The sequence below is a fragment of the Octodon degus genome, unplaced genomic scaffold, assembly GCF_000260255.1.
Source record: "Octodon degus isolate 3935 unplaced genomic scaffold, OctDeg1.0 scaffold00069, whole genome shotgun sequence".
In the NCBI taxonomy this organism is placed as follows: domain Eukaryota; kingdom Metazoa; phylum Chordata; class Mammalia; order Rodentia; family Octodontidae; genus Octodon; species Octodon degus.
Genome location: NW_004524645.1, coordinates 2,131,331 through 2,154,647, shown reverse-complemented (window position 1 = coordinate 2,154,647; position 23,317 = coordinate 2,131,331). Strand labels below are relative to the sequence as shown.

At 36.8% G+C, this 23,317-nt stretch overlaps 2 protein-coding genes across 4 annotated transcripts in view; one reads left to right on the top strand and one right to left on the bottom strand.

Moving 5' to 3' along the window:
- The window catches only part of Arhgap6 (Rho GTPase activating protein 6), a 626,968-nt gene that overhangs the window by 476,191 nt on the left and 127,460 nt on the right, over positions 1-23,317 (top strand). The gene's annotated exons all lie outside the window — the stretch shown is intronic.
- Positions 5,827-12,924, bottom strand: Amelx (amelogenin, X-linked). Of its 2 annotated transcripts, none has more exons than XM_004635033.2 (6): positions 12,876-12,924; positions 11,544-11,608; positions 9,626-9,673; positions 8,257-8,301; positions 7,475-7,942; positions 5,827-5,976 (listed from the first exon to the last, which is right to left on the bottom strand). In XM_004635033.2, the coding sequence occupies exons 2-6, from the start codon at positions 11,595-11,597 to the stop codon at positions 5,971-5,973; spliced, it is 621 nt and encodes a 206-aa protein (XP_004635090.1). In that variant the 5' UTR covers positions 11,598-11,608; positions 12,876-12,924; the 3' UTR covers positions 5,827-5,970. The 2 variants fall into 2 exon arrangements, with proteins under 2 accessions (XP_004635090.1, XP_004635091.1); XM_004635034.2 differs by having other exon boundaries at positions 7,475-7,870.

The following is a 23,317-nucleotide window of genomic DNA, read 5'->3' as shown; positions in this document are numbered from 1 at the left end:
AAGTACCTTCTAAAAAAGCAAAATACTATCCTAACTTGTGCAAGATAATTTTGATTTAGAAACAGAACACTTAATCCTGGGGCAGTTCTCATTTGATCTTGAAATTTTTCTTTACCTTCTTGGCCACTCCACAAGTTATTTGGATTTTTTCCAATGCAGGAGGTGAAGAAAATGAAAGCCTTCTGTCTGTGATGCTATCTCTAGCTTTCCAGCTTTAATATTTGAGCTTTTGTTTGTCTATCCAATGATGTAAAACTGCAAACAAACTTCTAGATTTGTTCTCAAACTTTCTGTGCATTGAGTTCTAGACACACGTCATGACTCAAAGTTGACATGGTTTTCCAGGTAGAGTTTCTCAACCTTAGCAGTGTTGACATTTGAGGCCAGCTCATTTCTTGTCATGGAGGATTTCTGTAAATTTCTGTAAACTCCACCACCCAGAAGGTACTAGGAGCACTGAGCTACTTTCTTGCTTTCTGACTCCAGATATTGTCAGATGTCCTCAGGAGATGTAGCTACTCCTGGCTAAGGACCGCTCCTCTAGCTAGAAATGGTCTGATAAAGAAATTCTTAAAGTAGATATAGCGTCACTGTGACAAGTGCCAGGTGGGTGTATGTTGGAAGGAACTGTAGAAAGGTCTTATCCTAGAAATAAAGTGAAAGAAGAGGGGAAGTCATGGCTTGGCTTCCCCTATGCCTTGTGTTACTGGTACACATACCATACTGGACTAATTCTCTTTTACTTTCAAGAGGGAACTTGAGGGAGGGGACTGGTCTGTGGGGATGATAAAGGGCACCTCAGGATGTCTGGTAAAGGCAATTGTGGATCATACAGTATCACATTTAGCAAGGGAGATGACACACTGATAAGTGGTACACGTGATCAACCTTGGGACCTTTGATTGGAAAGCTTCCATGTGATACCCAAAATTCCATGAAACCTCTGCTTCAAACTGTAGTGTTCCCTGTGGGGATACAAGAGTTGAATCTAGCATAGATTGAGTTTGGGGATTATTAACATGAAAAAACTTAGAGAAGGACCTCAGGACATTGAGGAAACAGAGATAGAGAGGTTCAGAACTTTGTCCAAGTTTCCTCAGCAGATGTCTATTGCCATGGTTTTGGACACAACAGTCTGGTTGTAAAATGGGCACATCTACCCCCGACTATACTCCATGACACTAGAAACTGTCCTTTTACCTGGGTGAACACTTAACTAGTCCCAGAGCTCCCTCATGCTGCAACTAAATATGAAGCATGGAAAATGCTTGGCGGAGGAAAACAAGATTTGGATGTTCTGAAGAAATTACATAATTCAATGTTGTTGGAAAAAAATTAATAGTAAGAAAATAAATATTTGCCTTGGGGTATTTTGTGCTGAACATGTGACAATGATATTTATAAGGGTGCTTTATTGCTTTAGGATTTTTAGATAAAGCAGCCAAATGTGATTTATTGAGGTATATATCTTAGAACGCAAATGACTGCTCTTCTGTCTTCAACTTCTTCACGCCTTAGTATTTTCACCCCAAAATACTTCCTCGTATGTTACTTATCTTCTAGAAGGATCGGGTATTTCAAAAGAAGCTAGCATGGACTTTTCACAGCAGGCAAGTGTTTTTTAATAGCTAAATGTCAGCCAACAACCCCTACTGATAAGGCTTCAAAACAAGTGGGGAGAAAGGAATTAGGAGCCAAATCACAAAAATAAGTGAAGGCTCCAGCTAATAAGAATTTCATACAACATAAGTTGATGAGTATGTACTTAAGTCACTGTGAAATACTACTAGATCTTGCTCTGTCCCGGAAATGTAGAAAATCGGTAGATACTGTTTTTCTCTTGTGATTTTCCAAGTTAAGCTATATGCAGTGGAATTTCACATCATTTTTTAATTCAACAGAAAAATCTAATATATTATTTTCTACATGTTAGATTTAAGCTCAGTCTTTGTATTTTCTGTTCTTGTTTACTTCCAAAGGGAGAAGTTCAGATTTAGGGGGAAAGTCTGTATTTTCATTTTGTGTAGCATTAGGAAGAAAAGAGCAACAAACTTGACATTCGTTGCAAAGGAAAGGAGCACCTTGACCATTCTCCTTGATATAATTTTTTATGAGAAGAAGTATAATGTCCCCCCTTGGCAATAATTCACACTATAGGTATGTATTTTGCAAAAGGTTAGAGAGGAGTGAGGCTTTATTTAAATTTCAAGTTTCTCAAGTCCTACACATTGCTGCATGTCTTTTTACTATGGGTAAACCGTGTGTGTGTGTGTGTGTGTGTGTGTGTGTGTGTGTGTGTGTGTGTCCCCATGCTATTCTCTAATGCCTACAGGCAGTAAATAACCCTCCAAGATGGACACAAGTTTTCTTATTTTTATCTTTTATTGAGCTTAAACTATAGTTTCCATTGCATTTCTAGATCAAGGGCAGACTTTGCCTTCTACTTTCAGTGCGGATATTGCTGGTTTACAGTCTGAAATTTAAAAAAAAGAAAGATTCCGTTGGTGCTAAAGCCATTCAAATATAAGCAGACAAGTAATGTACTTGAAGTTAGGATTTATCTGTTTTATAGGATAACTAGAAGAGAAACCATTTTTCTTTATATGGTTTGGCCTGAGGAGAAAAATGACACTTCCCTCATTCTTAGAAAAATCCTCATGCAAGATCTGGATCACTGATATGCTAACATATAACTTACCTCGAAAATCTGTTTTGCTTTGTCTTTCATTTTAAAATGTTTGAATTAATAGTGGTCATTCTTTTACCTCAGAAAGTAGTATGGGGAACCATTGTCTAATAAAACCCTCAGTGGTCACAGAAAAGTCCCGCAACTATGCTGTCCAACACACTGGTCACCAAGATGGTGCAGTTCTTTATCACTTAAAATGTGTCACCTGTTACTGAGACACACAAGTTTGCATTTTACTTACTGTTAATCCATTGATCATTTAAATATACACGTGGAACTACCAGATTAGATAGTACAGGTGTAGGGGGTAATTACCAGTTAAAAATTATCTGTGGTTTGCAATTTTCCATTACATTATCATCCTCTACATCTAAATTTTGACTTGGAAAGTGTTACAATTATTACTGTCTTAGATAAATAGAAGTTCCTCATTATTTTTTGAATCTCCATTCTCAATGCATGCTATCAAGATAGACAGTTCTGAAAATATATGCTGGAAATTGTTTTTTTTTTAACCCAAATTTTCCTTTGCTTTTCTAGTAAGTGAACTGTAAGCATTTTCTGCTTAGAGTTTTTTTTTTTTTTAAAGTTGACCTGTTTGGTACAATTCAAGCTCAATATAAGGAACCATAAGAAACACAAATGTACACTGTAGGTAGCAGAGAGCCCAAAGGTGACAGTTGTGAATTTTAAGTCAGCAATAGTACAGGCATTTACTGAAATAAAAAACTCATTCAATATGAAAAATTACTGCAGACTTCCAACTTTTTAAGGGTTACTGCATATACATTTTGTTATGCCATTGGCTTCCCTGCTTCTCAAACCTAAAAACCCCACCAGGATTTCAGCAGTACCAGCCCTAACTGCATTTGGAATTGATATGGGAATTTAAATACATGCCTATTATCTATCATAAGGAAATGAAGAACAAAATATCTACATACCTGCTGCCTTGTATTCGGGTACCACTTCAAAGGGGTATGCACCTTAAGAGAAAAAGACAGTAGAATGTATTTGATTTGAGTTTTATCCAACATATAAACTCACTAATGCAGTATGAAATATAGACTCACTAATGTAGTCCTGTCAATATTGATAGCCTGAATATGTGACTTCTACAAAAGAAAGAAGGTAAACATTAGTCAGTACTTTCTGTATGTCAGTACTGTGCTACATCTCTCATATATGCTTTTCATGTTTTCTCACAAGGTTTGAGTCTCGACACCCTTCCTTTTATATTTAAGGTCATGAAGAGCTTGGTTCGCTAAGTTGACTGAGGCACAAAAGTACTAAGTCCGCAGCTCCTGCTCTTCTCTTAAAGAGCAGGATGGCTGTAGGTGGTCCCAAGACTGATTAATTCAGGGGTACAATGAGGTGATCAAAAACCTAGGGACTTTCCATTTCTCCACTTCTCCTTCCTGGTCATAAGATGATGGACACAGATGTGAGCACCATCTGCAGACAAATAGATCCAGTAATGGAGCTACAGTTTTCCTAGCATGCATCTGCATAGTTTTAAATTAGAACGTAAATGTTTTTCCAGAATGTCTTTCTGTCCCAAAAGACTTGCCCATGTCCTCAGTGTCCAGCGTCTACCACAACCCATCCCTAAACCAGTCACTGGCAAGGGCAAAAAAGCTGTAGTAACTGATGCCATCGTTGGCATGGAAGAATGGACATTCACTACCTTGGGCAGGGGAGGAGGAGCAGCTCCCTGAGCTCAGGGAAGGCCAGATGCTAGGATTAATTCCTGCTCTGGCAACAAGGAAGAACTAGTGAAGAAGGCTGTTAGGCAGCTTGCTAATGATGTTGGCCCAATTTGCCAGAGCAGTTTGACCGCACTTTTACCGTAGCATAAATATAATTTGCCCTTCCCTTGTGATCATGTTCGATCACTTGGGTAAATTCTGGGTTCCTTTAGACTGGTGACTTGCTGTTTTCACCAGCACATGGTGAAATGTGATAATGCCTTGTCCTAGAGAGCACCTGATATATGTTTCCTCAATTGATTAAAATTGCCCCATGCCAATAGATTAAAAAAAGCCTTCTTACTTTTTTTATTGAATCTAAGTTCTTTAACATCAAGTTTTTGTTTGAATATTGACACCCTCCCAGTAAAGTTATGTTTATTCATTCCAGAATAAATGATTAAGGGGCCTTAATCATAAAGGTACTGGAATAAAGTTACTGTGGGTGCTGTGTAATATAAACCCTACAAAGACTGTTTACAATTTTGTGTGGGCGTAGGAGGAAAAAGGATTCAAATATAAATATGAGTGGGGAAAAAGCTTGTTTTGAGTCCATTTTATGCATCTGTTAACATTTTGAAGACTACACAGTAGAGTTTATCAACTTAAAGATTATGAAGTGAAAGAAATGACTTGTATATAACATCCCTGTGGTTCTCTATTTGAAGTTCCATTATTAAATTTTTTCTTAGGGAAACTAATTACTTCAGTCATTTTAAATTCAGTATATTATACATATCACATACTTTCATTTAAATATTTTTCTCTAGAATGAGATCAAAAGACCAAAGTTTGATTACTAATGTGGTGTGAAGCATAAAGCCAATGGGCCAAATCCTAATTCATTTTACAATATAAACATTATTTTAAAGCTTATCTTTTCCAATGCAAAGAATTTTCTTCTAAACTTTCCTTCGTTTGGTTCAGGATCAGTGACTGTACATGTTCATCATTTTTCACTTTATCAACTATTATAACTGATGTATAAACTTCCATTTTTTAAAAAAGTTTTGAGATAATAAAAAGTTTCTCTAAAAAGAGATACAGTCCTCATTTGCCTGCCAAATGGTCAAATTGTATGTGTAACAAACAATTCCTGCTTTAGTAAAGAATATTGATTTATAATATGCTCTCTAGAGTGACACGAAAATTTAACTTTAATCCAGGCATGGTGGTACATGCCTGTCATCCCAATACTATGGGAGGCTGAGGCAGGGGAATCGCAAGTTTGATCCCAACTTGGGCAACTTAGCGACTTAGCGAGACCCTGTCTCAAAATAAAAATAGCAAAGGGCTGGGGATGTAGCTCAGTGCGAAGGCCCTGGGTTCAATCCTCAGTACCACAAAAAAATTAAGTTTAATTCACCACAAAGACATGAATGATTTTTAAAACATTTTATTGTCTGCTATTGATACTTATTTTTAGATACAGAACTTGCTAAGTAAAATGATTGCAGGCACAAATCATTGTGTTCTTGTGTCATTCCTAAAAGCAACTGAAATATCTACTTCAGTTCTCTCATTTTCTGATTTTTAATCCTGAAAAAAATAGCAAAAGGAACAATTAAAATAATTTACAAACATTCTTAGTGAGTACTGTTTACATTAACCCATGTGGCTTCAGTCTTGTGAAAACAATGTACAACCACTGAGTTGAACTCTATAATTTCTGAGGTGTCTTTCTTCTGTCTTTGTCATTAGATATTAGGTCCTTAACTGCAGGATACTTAAAGTGTATTATTTAATAATAAAATAGCAATTTTTACCTTTCATTGAGTATTTCCTGCCTTCCGGGCTCTGAGCTCATCACTTTATTGTACTTTCCATAAGATAACTCAAAGAAACTATCAATAGTTATACTCTAATTTTAAACAAGAGGCAGTTAAGTTTTAAAGAGTTCAAATTATTTGTCTAAAGTCACCTTTGCAATAATGGCATTGGGAAGGTATGTGTACATTAGAAAGCCCATGGTATTCCTTATTAATAAAGAAGTAAACAATATATTTTCTATGGAAACAGAGAATATGTACCTTATGTTAGAATGATCAGTGATAGGCACCACATTATTTTATTCTAATTAGTTTTTAAAAAATTCTATCGCATCTTCTCTATAAATTGTTCACAATTGTAAAACCATATCTGATGCACATTATAATTTCTTATGAGGAAACTACAGCATCTATAGTTGGGCAAGTGTTTTCAAAATTAACTGAGTCAGTCACTTTCTTATTTTAAAGAAGTGAGAAAATCCATAAATTTGAAGCACTTTGTACAGTCTACTTCCTCTGGATTCCCATCTAGGTTATTTCCAAATCTCTCCTTTTTTATTTTCATTAGCAATATCATCAAGCATTCATAAACTTGAATCCCTCAATCTCAAATGCAGAGTTTGTAGTTATGGATAAGGACCATTTTTATGAACTATTCCCATTTATTTGGAAGAATTTTCTATAAAGAATGAAGATTCAATACTTAATTGTGATAACTTCTTGGCTAAAAGCTGAATCTAAAAAATTCTCAGCACTGAAAAAGAATCTAGTACTCTGTCTGCTTTAGTTCTCTTCAAGTTAAGCAACCAGTTTGAACAGCTAATCTTTTAAGTGTGTAAAGAGATTTCCTATTTGCCTTTTATAGTTTTTCAAGTATTTGTACCCTTTCACTCTCAAAAAGTACTCCTTTAATAAATCCTCCCTGCTCTTTTAGTTTACTCTAGCTAGTCAAACTTTGGCATATAAAATTGACATTGCCTTTCACATTACTTAAAGTTAATGGGCTTCTGTAATATATATTTTGATAAGAATTCATCAGTTGTCAAATTCGAACCCACATATATCAAAACTGGTTTTAATTACCAAACCAGGTAAATAAGTGCATTCATCACATAAAGTTATAGTACATGCATGGGCCTAGTAAAATGATGGGCCTGTTGTTAGGCAACTGTAGGCCCTGAGTTACTGGAGAACTTAGAACTGTGCATCCAATTCTGCTGTACCATTTCCCCAGGATTTGCCTTTCAGTGGCTTCAAGGTATACTCACCACTTCTTCCCGCTTGGTCTTGTCTGTTGCTGGCCAAGCTTCCAGAGGCAGATCAGGAATAAGGGGGGACAGGGGCTGCATGGAGAACATTGGAGGCAGAGCTTGCTGTGGGGGCAGGGGCTGCATGGGGTGCAGAGGTGACTGGGGCTGCATGGGCTGGATGGGCTGGATAGGCTGAATGGGCTGGTGGTGCGATGGCTGAACAGGTTGGGGCTGGAAAGGTTGCTGGAAGGGCTGCTGGGCAGTTGGTGGGAGGTTAGGCTGGTGGTGTTGGTTTGGAGTCATGGAGTGGTGGCCAGGAACTGGCATCAGTGGTTGCTGGGGGACCACGGGCTGCTGAGCTGGCCCCACTGGGATGTGGTGATGAGGCTGAAGGGTGGTGTGAGTCGGGGGATGCTGTTGAGACAGCACAGGGATGATTTGGTGGTGCAGCCATCCACCCATGGGTTCGTAACCATAGGAAGGATACTGGTGAGAAACAGAGAGTCAGGTTTACCATTGGCTCAGTTGACTTCCAACTGGAGAAGTAGCAGTGTTTTCTTTGTCATTATGAACTTATGAATATTCTAGTTATTTTTTCCTTTGCAGGAATTTCTAACTGTGTACACATCCATATATATATATATATATATATATATATATATATATATATATGACTTTTTACAAACTAAAATTCCCATTAGTGTCTGTATGGGGACTGGCTATGTATGATATTTCACTTAATAAGGGAATTTAAATGTTTGCCTAACATGTTCAGGAAATAAAACAAAATGTCTACATACCGGCTGCCTTATCATGCTCTGGTACCACTTCAAAGGGGTGAGCACCTTAAGAGAAAGAGAAATTAGAATGGATTTGATGTCACTGAGTTTCGCCCAATGTATAAACTCACTAATGCAGTATGAAATATAGACTCACTAATGCAGTCCTGTCAATATTGATAGCCTGAGAATGTGACTTCTACAAAAGAAAGAAGAAGGTAAATATTTGTTGTGTTCTCCCTAAGTGTCAGGCACTGTGTTACATGCATCACATACACTTTGCATGTTTTCTCGCATACACTAATGCAAGTATCATCACCCTCATTTTCATAGATAAGTCCATGAAGAGTTAAAGAGGCTCCATAACTTGACTGAGGTTGCGAAAGTAGTGATTCTGTTTAAATTTACAATCCCTGCTCTTCACTGCAAAAGCAAAACAAACAAGCAAAAATTATGATATATTAATCAAATTATCTTAATTATATCATAGTGGGGAATAAGGACATAGAAACACTGTCCCTCATCCTTAAGACAAAGTTTTCCTGATCACATATGTTAACCTTTTAAAATTTAGCAGAAAATGTTACTAACATTTTTTTTCTTTAATCTGTATGAATGAACATACTCATAAATCATTGCCTGAACTTGTAAAACAAGCAAGTTTCATTCTTTTCTGAACAGTATGTGTTTGGTTAACCTTTGGCCAAATTTCTTACATTAGTACAACATTCAAACACAAAAATTATCTACCTTGCTCAAGTTATAAGTGCAATAGCACTTTTCATATTCATTAACTATTTTACTCTACAAATAATCTTGTGATCATTATTTCCTCTCTTCAGAATTTCTGAATTTCCAGAGAAAATGATTTTCCCAGAGTTTTGTGGTTAATATAGTGTTGAGGAGAACCTCAAGCCCAATTTCCAAATATCTTATGCTTTCCCTCACTCCGGAGATTCTTCTGTAAGACTTAGTTACTGATCTTTCAGCAAAGCCAGCAAGAGACACACATGGAGTGTAACATCTTAGAATCACAAATCTTTGAGCTGGAAAAGGTCTTTAAAAGCATCTTCCCTAATCCTCACACTGCATGGACTGAGATAAAACAAGGCTATTGAGAGTTGACTTTCTACCCTACCATGGAGCCTCCCTGAGTGAAAGTTCATGATTCATACATCTATAGACATATTTAAGAGACTGATTCAGAGTGGCCAAGTAGGAGAACACTGGTACAGTGCAGGCTTGAGGCCATCTGTCAGCACTTTAAATGGGAATCTGGTGGTGGAACTGAAAATGTGGAACTGTTTGAGAAACATCTTGAATGAAGAATCAACACACTAGTCTTTCACAGGTTCAAACAATGATTAAAATTAGTAAATAGAAAAATTACCTCATAGCTGAAGTTGATATAACCAGGGTGCCCAGGATGAGGTGGTAGCTTTTATAGGAAGGAGTGAAAAAGAATAACAAGAGAGATGGAGAGAGAAAAAGAAAGGGAAAGAAAAAATGGGGAGAGAGAAAGAACGAGATTAAGTCAATATGCAGTTGTTCACATAATAGGAAGCTAAAGCTATTTTTAAGAAATCTAAAAGTAGGAATATATTTGAGAACTACTTTTAATTTAAATAGCCATGCTCTATAGCAAGGGCCTTCTTATTTTAAAAGGGGTCCCAAGCAGCTAAATAACTCTCCCAGAGCTAATAGTATCATGGTGGAAGACCTGGAAGTAGAAGCCGGCATACATTATTTTTCCAGTGACACTTGGGACAAGTCCATCCACCCCATGTTGTGCCACTGACCAGTTTACTAGTTGAAACTCACTACATGTTAGGGAAGAAACTATGTTTCTATTGCACAATTTTTAAAAGTCCACAGATAAAGAATTTTCTCACTAAAAGGCCTTTATGGATCAGCTGATTAAGTGCCTTATGTATCAAAGGAATTCCTCATAATTAGCAGGCAAATAAAATAACACATCTGTACTAACAAAAGGAGCAACTAGATGGGAATTACTGATGAATTTGGGAACAAGAAGGGTGAGGTAAAATGAAAACATTCTAAATTCCTCCTCTGAGCAAAGAGCAAATTTATGGAGTTTAGACTGATCCTTTTTATTATTCTGTCCATGTATTGATGGAAGAATTTTAAAAATTCAAAAACAAAAAGGAACTTGAATAATTATCTAAACCAGGACTGTCTATCTTTCCCCAAGTGGGAGCCAAGTGACTGCTGCCTGCCTTGTGTAATTCCGAATGGGCCTGGAGGACAGGAGAGACAAGATGGCAGCACATAGGAAGTTCTCCCTCAGCCATGAGGTGAATTAAGAGCTGACCCTGTTCTAGTCTTTAAAAGTGCTCATATTTCATAAGAGAATTTTTTCACGCTCATCTGAGTGTGGGAATTTCAGGACATAAGCCTTCTGAGATTGGGGATATTGAATTGTGGAGAGGAAAAGGGCTGAAATTGTAATGTAGGGATTCCTCAAGGGACCAGGAACTTGCGGCAATTCAGGGTTTCAGGAAGGCATTACACAGAATCTTGGTCTTATAGGTGACAGAGAAAGAAAGGAGGAAGGTATGTGAGCTTACTGGTTTCTGGTTGTATCAACTGATCTGTATGCTACCCAAAAGCATTGTATCACCGAAGTTCTCTGCCCTCGTGTAACTCTACCTACAGAGTGGGTCAGAATTCCTGGTCTTCGGTGTATTTAAATGTGAAGTATGTCAAGGTGTTCTGATCACAGGCAGGATTATAGGATACTACACAAAAGCCAGACTGGCCACATAGCAGATGCACCCAAAGTGATGGGACCCCTGAGAATGGAGAGATAGTTCAAGAAGAGAATTCCTAACAGAAATATTACCCACTGCAGGGTAATAGCAGCGGTATTTGAAAGGCACAGAGAGATTTGAAAACTTGGAAGTAACTGGGGTTTTGCAGGATTTGCCTATGGGTGATTAGGTACTTTCTCTGGAAAGCTTTCAGGTGTTCCTTCAAAGGATTATTCTATACAGAGATAGGCAGTGGTATTTACAGGCAACTTCTTTCAGTAGGATCTCGAGGGGAGACTTATTAAACTGCAGAGTTCTGGACCTCACCTTAGGTATAGTGAATCAGAATCTTTGCTAGAGGTAGGCAAGAATCCATTTCTTAAAAATCCACTTTTTAAGGGTATCTTCAATACAGAGATATCTGAGGACTTCTGAACTTGTATTGTTTTAAAGTCTGAAGTTTATCAACCACAGAGTAGATTTTCATTTTCAATCTTATGAAGTTAGACAGCTTTATGCAAGGGATAGTTTACTCACAGGCATAGCGAAGGCTGCTCCCAAGAGGCAGGCAAACAAAATCCAGGTCCCCATTTCTGGTGGTTCTGAAATGCAAATCAACACCTACTTTTCTTATGTCTTCTCAAGCATGGACATAATTAATGTTTCATCAAATTTACATACTGTACATTTTTGTGTTACTAATAAAAGGTTAGGACAACTCTTTGTGAGGTGACTTCACTCATATGTGATTTCTCAGTCTATATAATTGTTTCTAGAATCAGAATAGTGATAAAGATGCTGTGACATTAGCTTGAGAGCTTAGCAAGCTGTAGGGCCATGAATGGTCCATCATTACATTATTGTCTTTACCGTACAGCCAGCAGCAGCAGAAGAGCTAGTGGCATTTATGCTGATTGAAAGAGTGGAGTTGACTCTAAAAGACTCATCAAAGTGTACAATATTTTACACTTTTAAAACAAGACACAGAAATCCATTTTGTACAATGCACTTGGGATTTACCATCATTAAAACAAAGACTTATTTGAGAAAAAATACTAAGCAAGTCGATGAGATATAGTAAACAGAGTGGAGTCTTCTTCCCGATATTCCTATCCATAGCAAAAGGTAAGGTTGGACAGTGGGCAAAGAAAGTGGGCAGTGATAGTATTCTATGATTCTTTAATGAATTTAGAATGATTTCTACCTAAAATATTCCACCTTCAGTTAATAGTAAACTTATTTGACTTGGCAGTGCACTGCAACTGTCCTACAATTAAGGCCCTGAGGACATGAAGAAAAAGAGGCCATCCTAAAGTATACATAATTTTCTCCCATAGATCGCTGACTGACTTGGAAAGCTATCAGAAGAAAAAAAAAACTTTAATTTTACATGAGAAGTAAAAGTCACATTAATAATGCTGACTACAAAAAGTACACTGAAGCTTTCTACCTCCTAAGTCGGTTTTGCTGAAAGGTTAATAAGAAAACACATTTTGTCGATAGTTTCATTTGATTTAATTAATAAAATGTTTTTAAAGAAATGAATCACAGCTTATCAAGTATTATTTTATCGTAATTGATAAGCAGTTAAAATAAATATTTTGTCATGAAATCTGGATCCAAACAGAGCTTTCCAATTCTTCCACTAATTTTCTAAAAAGAAAATACAAACACTTTACTGCATTAACAGTAAAACAATTCATTAAAGAATTCAGAGTCTAATTCAATTGTGGTCCCAATGAAAAAGTAACTGCTAATGTCATAAATCACTGGAAATATGGAATATATTTGCATATTTTAAACAAGATATCAGAGAAAGAAACAAGCATAGTAAAAAATGATACTAAATTATGAATAAAGTTCACATACCTTTGCAGGTTTTCTAAGTTTCTATCTGAAACTCAGGGATGCTTGATCCTGTAGCTTCCTTCCAACAAGGAGCCCAATATATATGATTCACGGCATCTAGAACAACCAATCAGGTTTCAGAAGAGAAAATGTGTTGAGTATAGCTAAAAATCCCTGCATCATGAAGTTTAGAAGCTGTGATCAACCTTTAAGCTGTATGTAGTGATTAGTGCATATAGACTCTTTCATTATGTGCAATAATAGGTTTAGGAGGCAAAAAGTTTCACCTGGCTGTTTGAGAGTCAGCAAATTATTTCACAGCACATGCTGATATATACAACTTTATTTTTAAAAGCTGCTGTGCCATTGTTTTGTTTCTCAGTTCTAGCAAACAACATTGCTCTTTCCAAAAACTAACGCGTATGGTTGAGCTCCTCCTGCGTTATCACAGCGGCCACTAGGGTTCTCCAGCCATTTTCAGAGTAGGATACATTGATTCAAATTCCCATGCTGATGAGAAAACCAGAAGCATGGCTGACAGATCGTGATTTCATCTGTACCTCTCCTCGGCCTCACCTTTCACTATTTGCTGTGGCTGCTCCTTTATCACCATCTGACATCCACCAAAAAGGGAGACAAGGTTCCTTCTTCTTGACCCCATGCAGAAATCCATCTGCCATGCAAGAAACTATGAACTCAAGTTTATTCCAGTAGCCAAATTTTACTGACCATCTGAAGGACAGGGCAATGTATATGTCACACGTCAAGTAGCACACTAAAAATGTATACCGATCCTCAGGAACACGTATCACAGGGAATATTACCATGGCACCGCTGTCCCACGCAGCAACTTGGCCTCTTTCAAGATGGTGATCTTTTGGGGCCCACACCAATTCTCCCTTTCTATACAGGCCAACACAAATCCCCCTTTCATTTTCAGAGTCTATCAGCTATCTTTTCAACTACATTTTCTTCATGCTTTTAGCATCCTTTGTTAAATTAATGTTTTACCTATTTACCTTAGTAAAACATATGGATTTTCCTCTATCCTAGAATAAGATTAGTTGAAAAGCAAACTTGTATCTAATGACAGGAAGTAGCTAATAAAGTGTCTATTAATATTAAACCTCCATATGAGATTATATATATATATATATATATATATATATATATATTCCGATACAACTTGTGTTATAGCTGCATCTGTTTAATACTTAAGGCCTATTGATAATATGACATAAGTATCCATGGAAGCGATGTAGCAATTGTGAAGATATAGAACTAAGACTACATGTGTCCTGACTCTAGCTTCACCACAGAATAAAAAGACTTTGATAACTTGCTTAGCTAGTCTGAGCCTCAGTTTCTTGATCTGTAAAATTCAGATCACAATAGAATTTACCTGGGAGGATTAATGTGAAATATAAATGAGAAATGTCTCTGGGGAAATTGAGAGATATCCCCCCATCACCTGGCAAATAGCAAATGTTTGAAGAATGCCAATAAATAGGATCTAAGTTGGTCTTTGAGGATGGATTTTCAGGGGTGAATACTAATTGTGAAGAAAGGCAGACTTTTCAATCAGGAAAGAGTATACAGTGAAGAAATCAGGAGACTCTAACAGGCAAAAATCTATGCATGAAATTGAACATAGGATGTGGTTTTCTAATAAGAAAATATCCCTATGAATGTATTTATTTGTGAATCATATGCCAAAGATAAAAGGGATTTTTTTCTGAAGGAAGTTACAAAACAAAGTTTAGGAGAATTAACAGAGGTTTACAACAAGGTAATAAAGGAGAATAAAAAGCAGCAAAAGGAATATGTATATCACACTATACACGTTCAACCTTTCCCTTTTTATTTAATCACATACATTGGAGTGCCTGAAGAGATTAAAGACATAATTTTCTTTTACAAAATTTTGGGCAATGTCTATAAATGAAGTCATTGATTAATTGCTTATGGTCTTGTACTTTTATGAAACTTATCTCATTACTTTTTCTCACCTTTCAAGAACGAGAGGGCACTAGATTTGGTCACAGGGCTCAACAAGATGTTTCCTTATTACAACTTTAATCCCTGTGATCTCCCAGTTAGATCGTTACCACAGTGTTTGAGTTCTTTTGCCAGTTTTTAGTAGTTATTATTTTTATAACTTGAAGTTCATCAGATTTTGGTGTTCCTGGGATGCTTATGCTAGCAACTTCTCTTTTTAATTTGGTGCTTCTAATTTACCGTGTGCTGGAAAACCATATGTCCAAGCCTGTCTATTATTAGAAAAGCAATGCTCTAAACCGTTAAGGCCTGCTCACTGGGGCCCCCTGTGAGAAATGCACAGGAATTTCAGCTTTGGGGCACTAGATTTTAACTGCTGCTTTGTTTTGGGGTTGTTCCTTCCCCTAGCTTACTTTCTGGATCTCAGCACATTCAGAGGAGAAAGGTGGTGTTTGGAGAAGTCAGACAATTTGAGTTCTGCTAGCCTTTCTTCTAGTTCATCTTTTGAGTCTATATTGAAGTAAGTTCACAATTATCCAATATTCTCGAATAACTTCAGAAGTAGTGTTCTTAAATAAATGGAGCCAAAGTTGGCTTTTAAATGTTTGTTCTGTTGACATTTACTTACAAGAAAAATATCATATTCTACTACGGTTTTTGTTAAGACAAAATTGGAGTGTGCTGTCTTCTGCACTTAGACACTTTATTAGTAATCAATTCCAATAAAAAGTCAGACTCTGACCATATTTCAATTCTTGGAAGTCAGGAACTGTATCTTATACTTGCTTAGTATCTGAGTGTCTGAAAGAATCTCTTAGGTAAAGCAAGTGCTCGACTTTTAATTGATGAAAATGTGGAAAAGTTACCCATGACATAATGAAAATCAGAAAATATTCTCAGTTGATATGGATTCTGCAAAGACGGAGGAATCCTGCAGTGATTGAGATAGACCATTTAAATAGCTAAGATGGATAGCAAAGGTTCCCGTTATCTAAATTTTTTTCTCCTTTCCTTTTCTCTCCATTTAGTCAGACATTAACCAAAACATCAATTATAGCATCTAAAAACTCATTCCTAATAGTCTCTGTGTAGCCAATATTTAATTTAATTTAATTTTTAAACAAAATCTGTCAATGCAATAAATTCAGGAGAAATAGAAAAAGTTTGAGGCATGGTTATTTCTCATTTGTGTTCAGTGAAAGTGATTAATAAGTGATGGTGCTTTATCTTCCATAAACCCAGATTTTATTTAATGTTCACTCCCAGGGAGACTAAAAGTTGAAAATAAAATCTAAAACCATAAAGTCACAATGTTTTTTAAGTGAGAAAGTTCTTTTAGAACACAAGTAGATAACATCTTAATAACATAAGCATTCATAGAAAGAATTCATGTAACTTGCAATTTTAAAGGTCTGTAGGCATTTGTTAAATATCTGGTAGAGCAACTTTCAATAAAGGAAATTATATGCAGATGGATAGAGTGTTGTTTAGGTTATAATTAACTGGTAACTGTCGGGAGTGAAAATGTTACATCTATGTTAACAGAGATAACACTGTAATGTAAAAACAAGCATTGTAATTTGTGTTTATTGGACAAAATGCAACAAAGTAAATTGTACTTTCCCACCTGAGTCTAAGAGACACACAGATGAGTAGTTTCTAAATAAAGGCAATATGCTGCGGTGCAGAGAATGTGGTCTTTGGTAGAAGATAGGCTAGGTAAATCTTGTGGTTAGGCCTCTGACCCATGATGCGTGGCCTTAGCCTGTGTGCTTGACCCTTTTGTGAACTTGCCATAATCCCAGAAAAATGGAAAAGCATCAGTAAGGTGTGGCACTAATGTTATTCAGTATGTGTTTTTGCTCTTCAATGTAATGATGTCCAGTATTTCAATTTTAGTAATTGGTGTGGGAAGGCAGAAATCTCAAGGAAACGAAGAAAATAGGTCACCAGCCAAAATGCTGTAAATATTTCTTTCATGTATATGATATGTAGGTTTTCTTCTATTATTGTTGGGTAGAAAAAATGCTACATTGCTGTACACTTTAGCAACATAACTTTCATCTAGCCTTTTGAAGAAAATGTCAGAATACCATTTTCATATGCTGTGAAATTCTACAGGGGAAAGAAACCATGTAGAACTTCAATGCCAGCAATATCCACAGCTCCAGTTTTCTTGCCATCCCTGGCCCCCTTTGCAACTGTAGTTTCTCCTAATGGCCCTTCTAACATGGACAGATTCCCACGTGGTTTGCCAAGTGGTATTTTCTTCCTGACTTGCTTTTAAACTGTATAACATTTAGGAATAACAGGTAAGAATAATTTCCAAACCTATGTTTGAAAAATCACATTGTGAATGTCGGCTTGGAATTTTGATGAAGTCTGAAACTGACATAATTCTAAGAAATGAAATAAACCAGAATTAAAGCAAGAGATTAATTTAGTTCAACCCATTTTATTATAAGGAATTTTTGTTTGAAATTAACTAATGTTTATTTAGAAACTCTGTTCAGAATAATAAATTTTCAATTTCAAAAGCTTGCTTGGTATATTATCTTCATCTTTTTTGCACTTAGCACAATGGTAGTTATCCTTTAAGTGTATTTTAGTAGCATTCCATAAATTTCCACAATGTTTAATTCAGTAGAATGAAATACTTTTTGAATATCTGAAATATGCAAAGCATAGGGCACATATAAATAAATAACATCATATCCATACAATGGAATATTACCCATACAATAAAGTATTAACACATCCTCTAACTTGGAAAAATCTGAAAACGTTTCCGTAAATAAAAGAAGCCAGACTTAAAATATCATATAATTTATGATTCAATGCATAAGAAATGCTCATAATAGCAAATCTACGGGCATAAAATGTAGACTTACTGTTCTCATGGACTGAGGAAGGGGGGACTAGGAAATGACTGTTAATAGGCATGAGGTTTCTTTTGGGGATGGTGATGGAAATATTATGGAAATTACAAGTTATGTTTAAACAACCTAGAGAATACACTAAAACTATTAAATTGTATGTTTTAAATTTGCAAAATTTATGGTTTGTGAGTTACATATCAAATATATATATTTGATAGAACTTCAATGCCAGCAATATCAACAGCTCCAGTTTTCTTGCCATCCCTGGCCCCCTTTGCAACTGTAGTTTCTCCTAATGGCCCTTCTAACATGGACAGATTCCCACGTGGTTGATATATATATATATATATATATATATATATATATCAGCCCCCAACAAGCTTACGACCCTTATACATTATATACTTACAAAAGCCTAAAAAACAATCCAAAGGTACTGAACAATGGTATAAGTGTTAACTCATTGCAATAGAATTGATGATACTATGAACTGTGATAATATCATATGAACTATAATAATGAAGTTAATATTTATTAAGTGCCAGCCACTATTCTAAGCATTTAACAGGTTTAAATAATTATTAATAACCATTCTAGGCATATCCTAGGCTCACAGACTACATCAGTGCTTAAAATACACAAAAATCCCTGCTTACAACCTCACAGAAAGCAACTGTGAGCAACCGATATAACCAATCAGTACATTAGAATGTTCAAAGCAGTATACAAAAGGAAAAAGTAGATTTGGTCATGCAAGTTCCATATACATATGTCTCAATGTGATCAGTTTTCCACCAACACTTGCAGAGGAGTTTGCTGATTGTCTTTCAGGCCACCAGAAAGGCACCATTATGGAAGTGACTTAGTGTACTGGTGAAGTGGACGGAAGTCAGTAGTGCTGACATGCTGTGAGGTGGGGGACTTAGAAGGAGATGAAATCCAGAATGTGACACCTTTTGGTGTTTCTGAGGCTGTAGAAATTAAATGTAGAATGCCTTGTCTAAACTAATTATAATTTATCACTAACCAGAGACTTTGGGAAAAGGCAGGATGATGTCTGGATTTGGGGAATGTGAAATATTTGGATAAACATGGAATCTGTTCCATCACAAGGCTAAGTCCTGGTGGGAACAGAAGTGGGAAATGTCAGAGCATGCTCAGTTGTACAGGAAAGCAGATGTACAGGAGTGCAGCTTTCAGGTAGCAAGTTAGTGCTGCAGAGAGCTGGGACCCGGAGACAGACCTGGAGAGTCAGCCTCAGAAGCTTGGGTTGCACTGGCAGTGGTGAAGTGCTGGGCACTTATTCTCACCATCCGTGTTAACCTGGGTTTCTACAGTGAATTCACCAGGAAGCTGAGACTCTTGTCAAGAGTGGGGAAGTTGAGATAAATTGATCAGATGATCTGGCTATCTTCCCATGACAACAAGGGCCACAATAGAGGTGAGGACTCTGGGCTCCAACACTGACTTCAGCACTTTCAGCCCATTTGCTGATAAATGAGTGAAAATTGTCTCAGGACCCCAAAACAAATGGACATTGGTTTTTAAGAGTGATTGTAAAAGTGAGGCACATAGTCAATATCTTTCCCATAAAGGATAGGGTTGCATTTTCAAAAGTGTTACAAGAGTTTATTCTCAAAAATGCTCTACAGTATTAGTTCTTACTTAATAGGAAACAAAAACTATGTAAAAATTTCTATATTCAAGCATTTGATGACTTTATTTATACATTGTTATTCATGTTCCATAAAGTTTGCCTATTTAAAATATAAGAGCGAGTGCTTTTTAAGGTATCTTCACAAAGTCTATACCATAGGCATAATATGATTCCAGGACATTTTTATTACCTGAAAAATAATCTCGGATCCATTAGTAGTCACTCCTCATTTCTCCTTCCTCTAACTCCAGACAACCACAAATCTACTTTCTATCTCTATGGATTTGCCTGTTCTGAATATTTCATAGCAGTTGAGTCATACAGTATGTGGTTTGAAAACACATTTCTGAGAACCTGCAAGACTTGGCTTTTGGGGCCAGATAATTGTGCATTGTGGGAAGCTCAGTAGGACTGCTGGGCTCTATTTTGTAGATGTCTGTAGCCCTGACCCCACTGTAGCAAGTCAGAAGTGTCTCCAGAAATGGTATTGCCTGCTGGGGGAAAGTGGTGGTGAAATCACCCTTCAGTGAAGAGCCACAAACTTACTGCTACCTAAATACAGATGTACCATGGGTGTAAGATGGTCTGAGTGCCTGGGCCCAGCATGCTATTGCCGAGATACCACTGTTTCAAGGTTCCTGCAGCTCTAAACTTTTGACTTGAGTTCTTACATATTTTGGAGGGGTTGTGTATAACCCAGCCTGCTTTTGAACTCATGGCAATCCTCCTGGCATAGCTGCCCAAGTGCTGCTATTATGGATGTGTGCCATCATGCACAGCCCGAGTTCCTAAACTCTGTGTTACCTTTTAGAGAATAGTGAAAAATGAATGGAGAGAAAAAACACAGTGGTTATTTAAATAAAGTTATTGTTTAAAGAATATCTGGTGGAAAAATCATCCATTTTTTTCTGTATGAGAAATGCAGTAATCATTTTTTAAAATAAGGTTGTGTCCCATAGCAGTGATTTCTTTCCTTCATTCTGAAAGACTGGAACCATGATGTCAATAATGCAGAAAGTGTCCAGTTTTAGATTGAATTGTTTTATGCCATAACCCCAAGAACATATTAAATGTTCTCAAGAAGTTTTACTTAAGTCAGCTTTAGAATTATTCCACAGTGGATAAACATTCCCTCAGCAGCAAAAGGAAGCATGAGATTTGATTTGTACCGTGGCTAATGCAAACAAGTGGGCAATCACAATGTGATCATATCCTGCTAATCTAAGATAGTCTCAGGAATGGAGGACAGGAGAGGAAGCACACGGGCCTCGGAACTACCGAACTTGCCGCAAGTCCGTGTCTAAGAATGACTTCTTTTCTCTTTGGAAGAGTGCCAGTGAAGGAGGTGCCCATCCTCCTGGTAAAGCCATTTATAAATAAATGGGCTGAAAAGAAGTGTCAGGTGGGTCTCTCGAGTTCTCAGGAACTGCTCTCCTCAGAGTGGAAGCCATAAAACTATTGATGTCGTAACTGAGATGTTTCTTGCTCTCAATTATTAAGAAACTGTCATCTCAAACTACCTCAGTCTTTGTAGCCTGGACCCGCTAGGACCTGATACCCTCTCCTGTTAGGCTGAAGTCTTGACTGAGACGTGGATTGTGCTTACAAGTAGGCTGCCATTACAGTGGCTTCTCTGTAAAGATGGAATGTAAGTTTTCATTTTTATTTCTCGTGTACTATAGCAATTACAGATTGCTATAGTTCAGCAACTATACAATTGCTTTTAGCTGTTGTGTATATCAACAATATTACTGAATTCTTAAACTCAGCATGATTTTTTATTGAGAAAAACATGTTCTAATGATTTTTCCGAGATTCTAAATGTGCCTATTTATATGATTCCCTCTTTACCTATTCTCCAACCCTGATATTTTGGATGTAAAATACAGGTTGGGTCTCATAGATCAGCTGTAAAATTGGGTGAGAGTGAAATATATGGAAAAACATCTATTTGGAAAGACCTGTTCTCCACTGAGCTACACCTGCATTTTCAAGAGCCATCTTCTTAAAAACATGCAAAAGAATCATATGAGCCAGGATGCCTCAACTGAGAATGAGTATACCCTTCAGCAAACATTTTGTAGTATCTGGGACATTTTTGTTTGTGACAATTGAAGAATGAGGATGCTACTGATATATAGTGGTTTGAGTTCGGAGCTGCTATGAGACAGCCAATCATGCGCTGGACAGGCCTCCAGAAAAAGAATGGTCCAACTTCAAATGTCAGTAGCACTGATGTGGAGAACTGTGAGATAATAAATTTGTGTTATTTTAATCCAATAAATTTGTGATCATTCAGTAACTGTGAATTACTGAGTTGAGGAGAAGGACAGGAGAGCAAGCTGGGGAAAGAGATTTATCTACATATGTAAGCAGGATAGTTTGGACAACTGTACTGTGGATTTTTCTGCTGGTCTATGGAAAGAAGCAGTTAATGCTTTAATTTGTTTTGTCTCCTTCTTTGAATTGTTTGTATTTTTTCTCTTCTTAATTTCTTTTTTTTTCTTTTTTATTCATTTTAATGAGAAAAAATAAAATAGCAATGAAACAATTTCAAAACAGGTTAGTAGGACAGTTACAATACCTGCTACATTGCACATTGTCTTTGTAGTACTTATTCAGAGGACAACATGTAGATGTGATATCTTGTGTAAAACAATATTAGTACAACCCTTTCTTGTCAATGAATGAACTAAGAGAAAACAACCAGGATAAATCATGAGGGGATTTGAATGACTTTGTCAGATAGCAAAAGGTACATTTTTAGCTATATAGGTCTTGCTTTAATTTTCTTAATTTCTTATACATTTCTTTTTTTGCTCTTCTTTCAGTTTTACATGCATATAACTAGTAATATGAACAACTGGTTGGAAGACAACACTATGTATTACAACAAATACTGTGAAATTCATATTACTTTGTTAAGTGAAATTCTGTATCACTTGTCATTTTTTCTGTTTTAATTCTAAGTTGTACTCTCTTTAAAAAATTGTGGTCATTTGTTTTTGTAGCAAAAACAAGTCAGTACACTTTGTCTGCCCAAGTTTTGAGGAGGGAAGAGGAGGTAGAAAAAAAAGAGGAATATAGCCTTTACAGTTTTTTATTTGTTTATTTATTTTTGCCAAACTCTCGTATCTCTAGAGACTTGTATGCTGAAGATTCTTGTCTCAGGACCACAGTGCTAGACCTACAGCCTTAAACAATACTCATGAACTTGCTGGGAGGGAAAGAAGCAGCACATATGACTAAATTAATATCTGTGAGTCTACGATGGCACCACCACGCACCGCTGACTTTTCCCTAGCAGGTAGAATCTGTACTTTGGTCACTCCCAGGGTTTGCGGCAACACATTTGCAATATCTCAGTTGTGAGGTCCTTGCGTGCATTTCCCTCCAGGAGCAGGAGCCAGCAATTTGTGTGTTTTAACAAGATTCCCTGTGAGTCTGATGAATGCTTCAGCCTGGGAATTACTGAGGACTCACAGATCCTGGGACTTGTTAGAAAGCACATGACTAGCCCACAGTTCTTGTTAAAAGGCAGGTTCTCTTTTCGAGAAAGAGAGGTTTTTAGACGAGAGATACGGTAGCTAGATAAAAACTATAAGGACTAAATGCCACCCCCCCTTTTTTTCTTAAACCAGCTTCTTTTTCTTCTTCAAAAAGTGGGAAGGTAAAATGTACTGCCTTCCAATTGTTGCCAAAACAAAATAGTGGCTTAAAATAGCATATTTATTAACTTACAATTCTGAAGATAAGTCTTGAATGTTGTCTTACTGGCCTAAAATTACGATGTGTGGAGGTTGAAGGAGAACCATTTCTTTGCCTTTTTCCATTTCTAGAAGAAGCTGGGCTATCTTGGATCATGTTTCTCCATTTCTCTCTCTCTCTCTCTCTCTCTCTCTCTCTCTCTCTCTCTCTCTCTCTCTCTC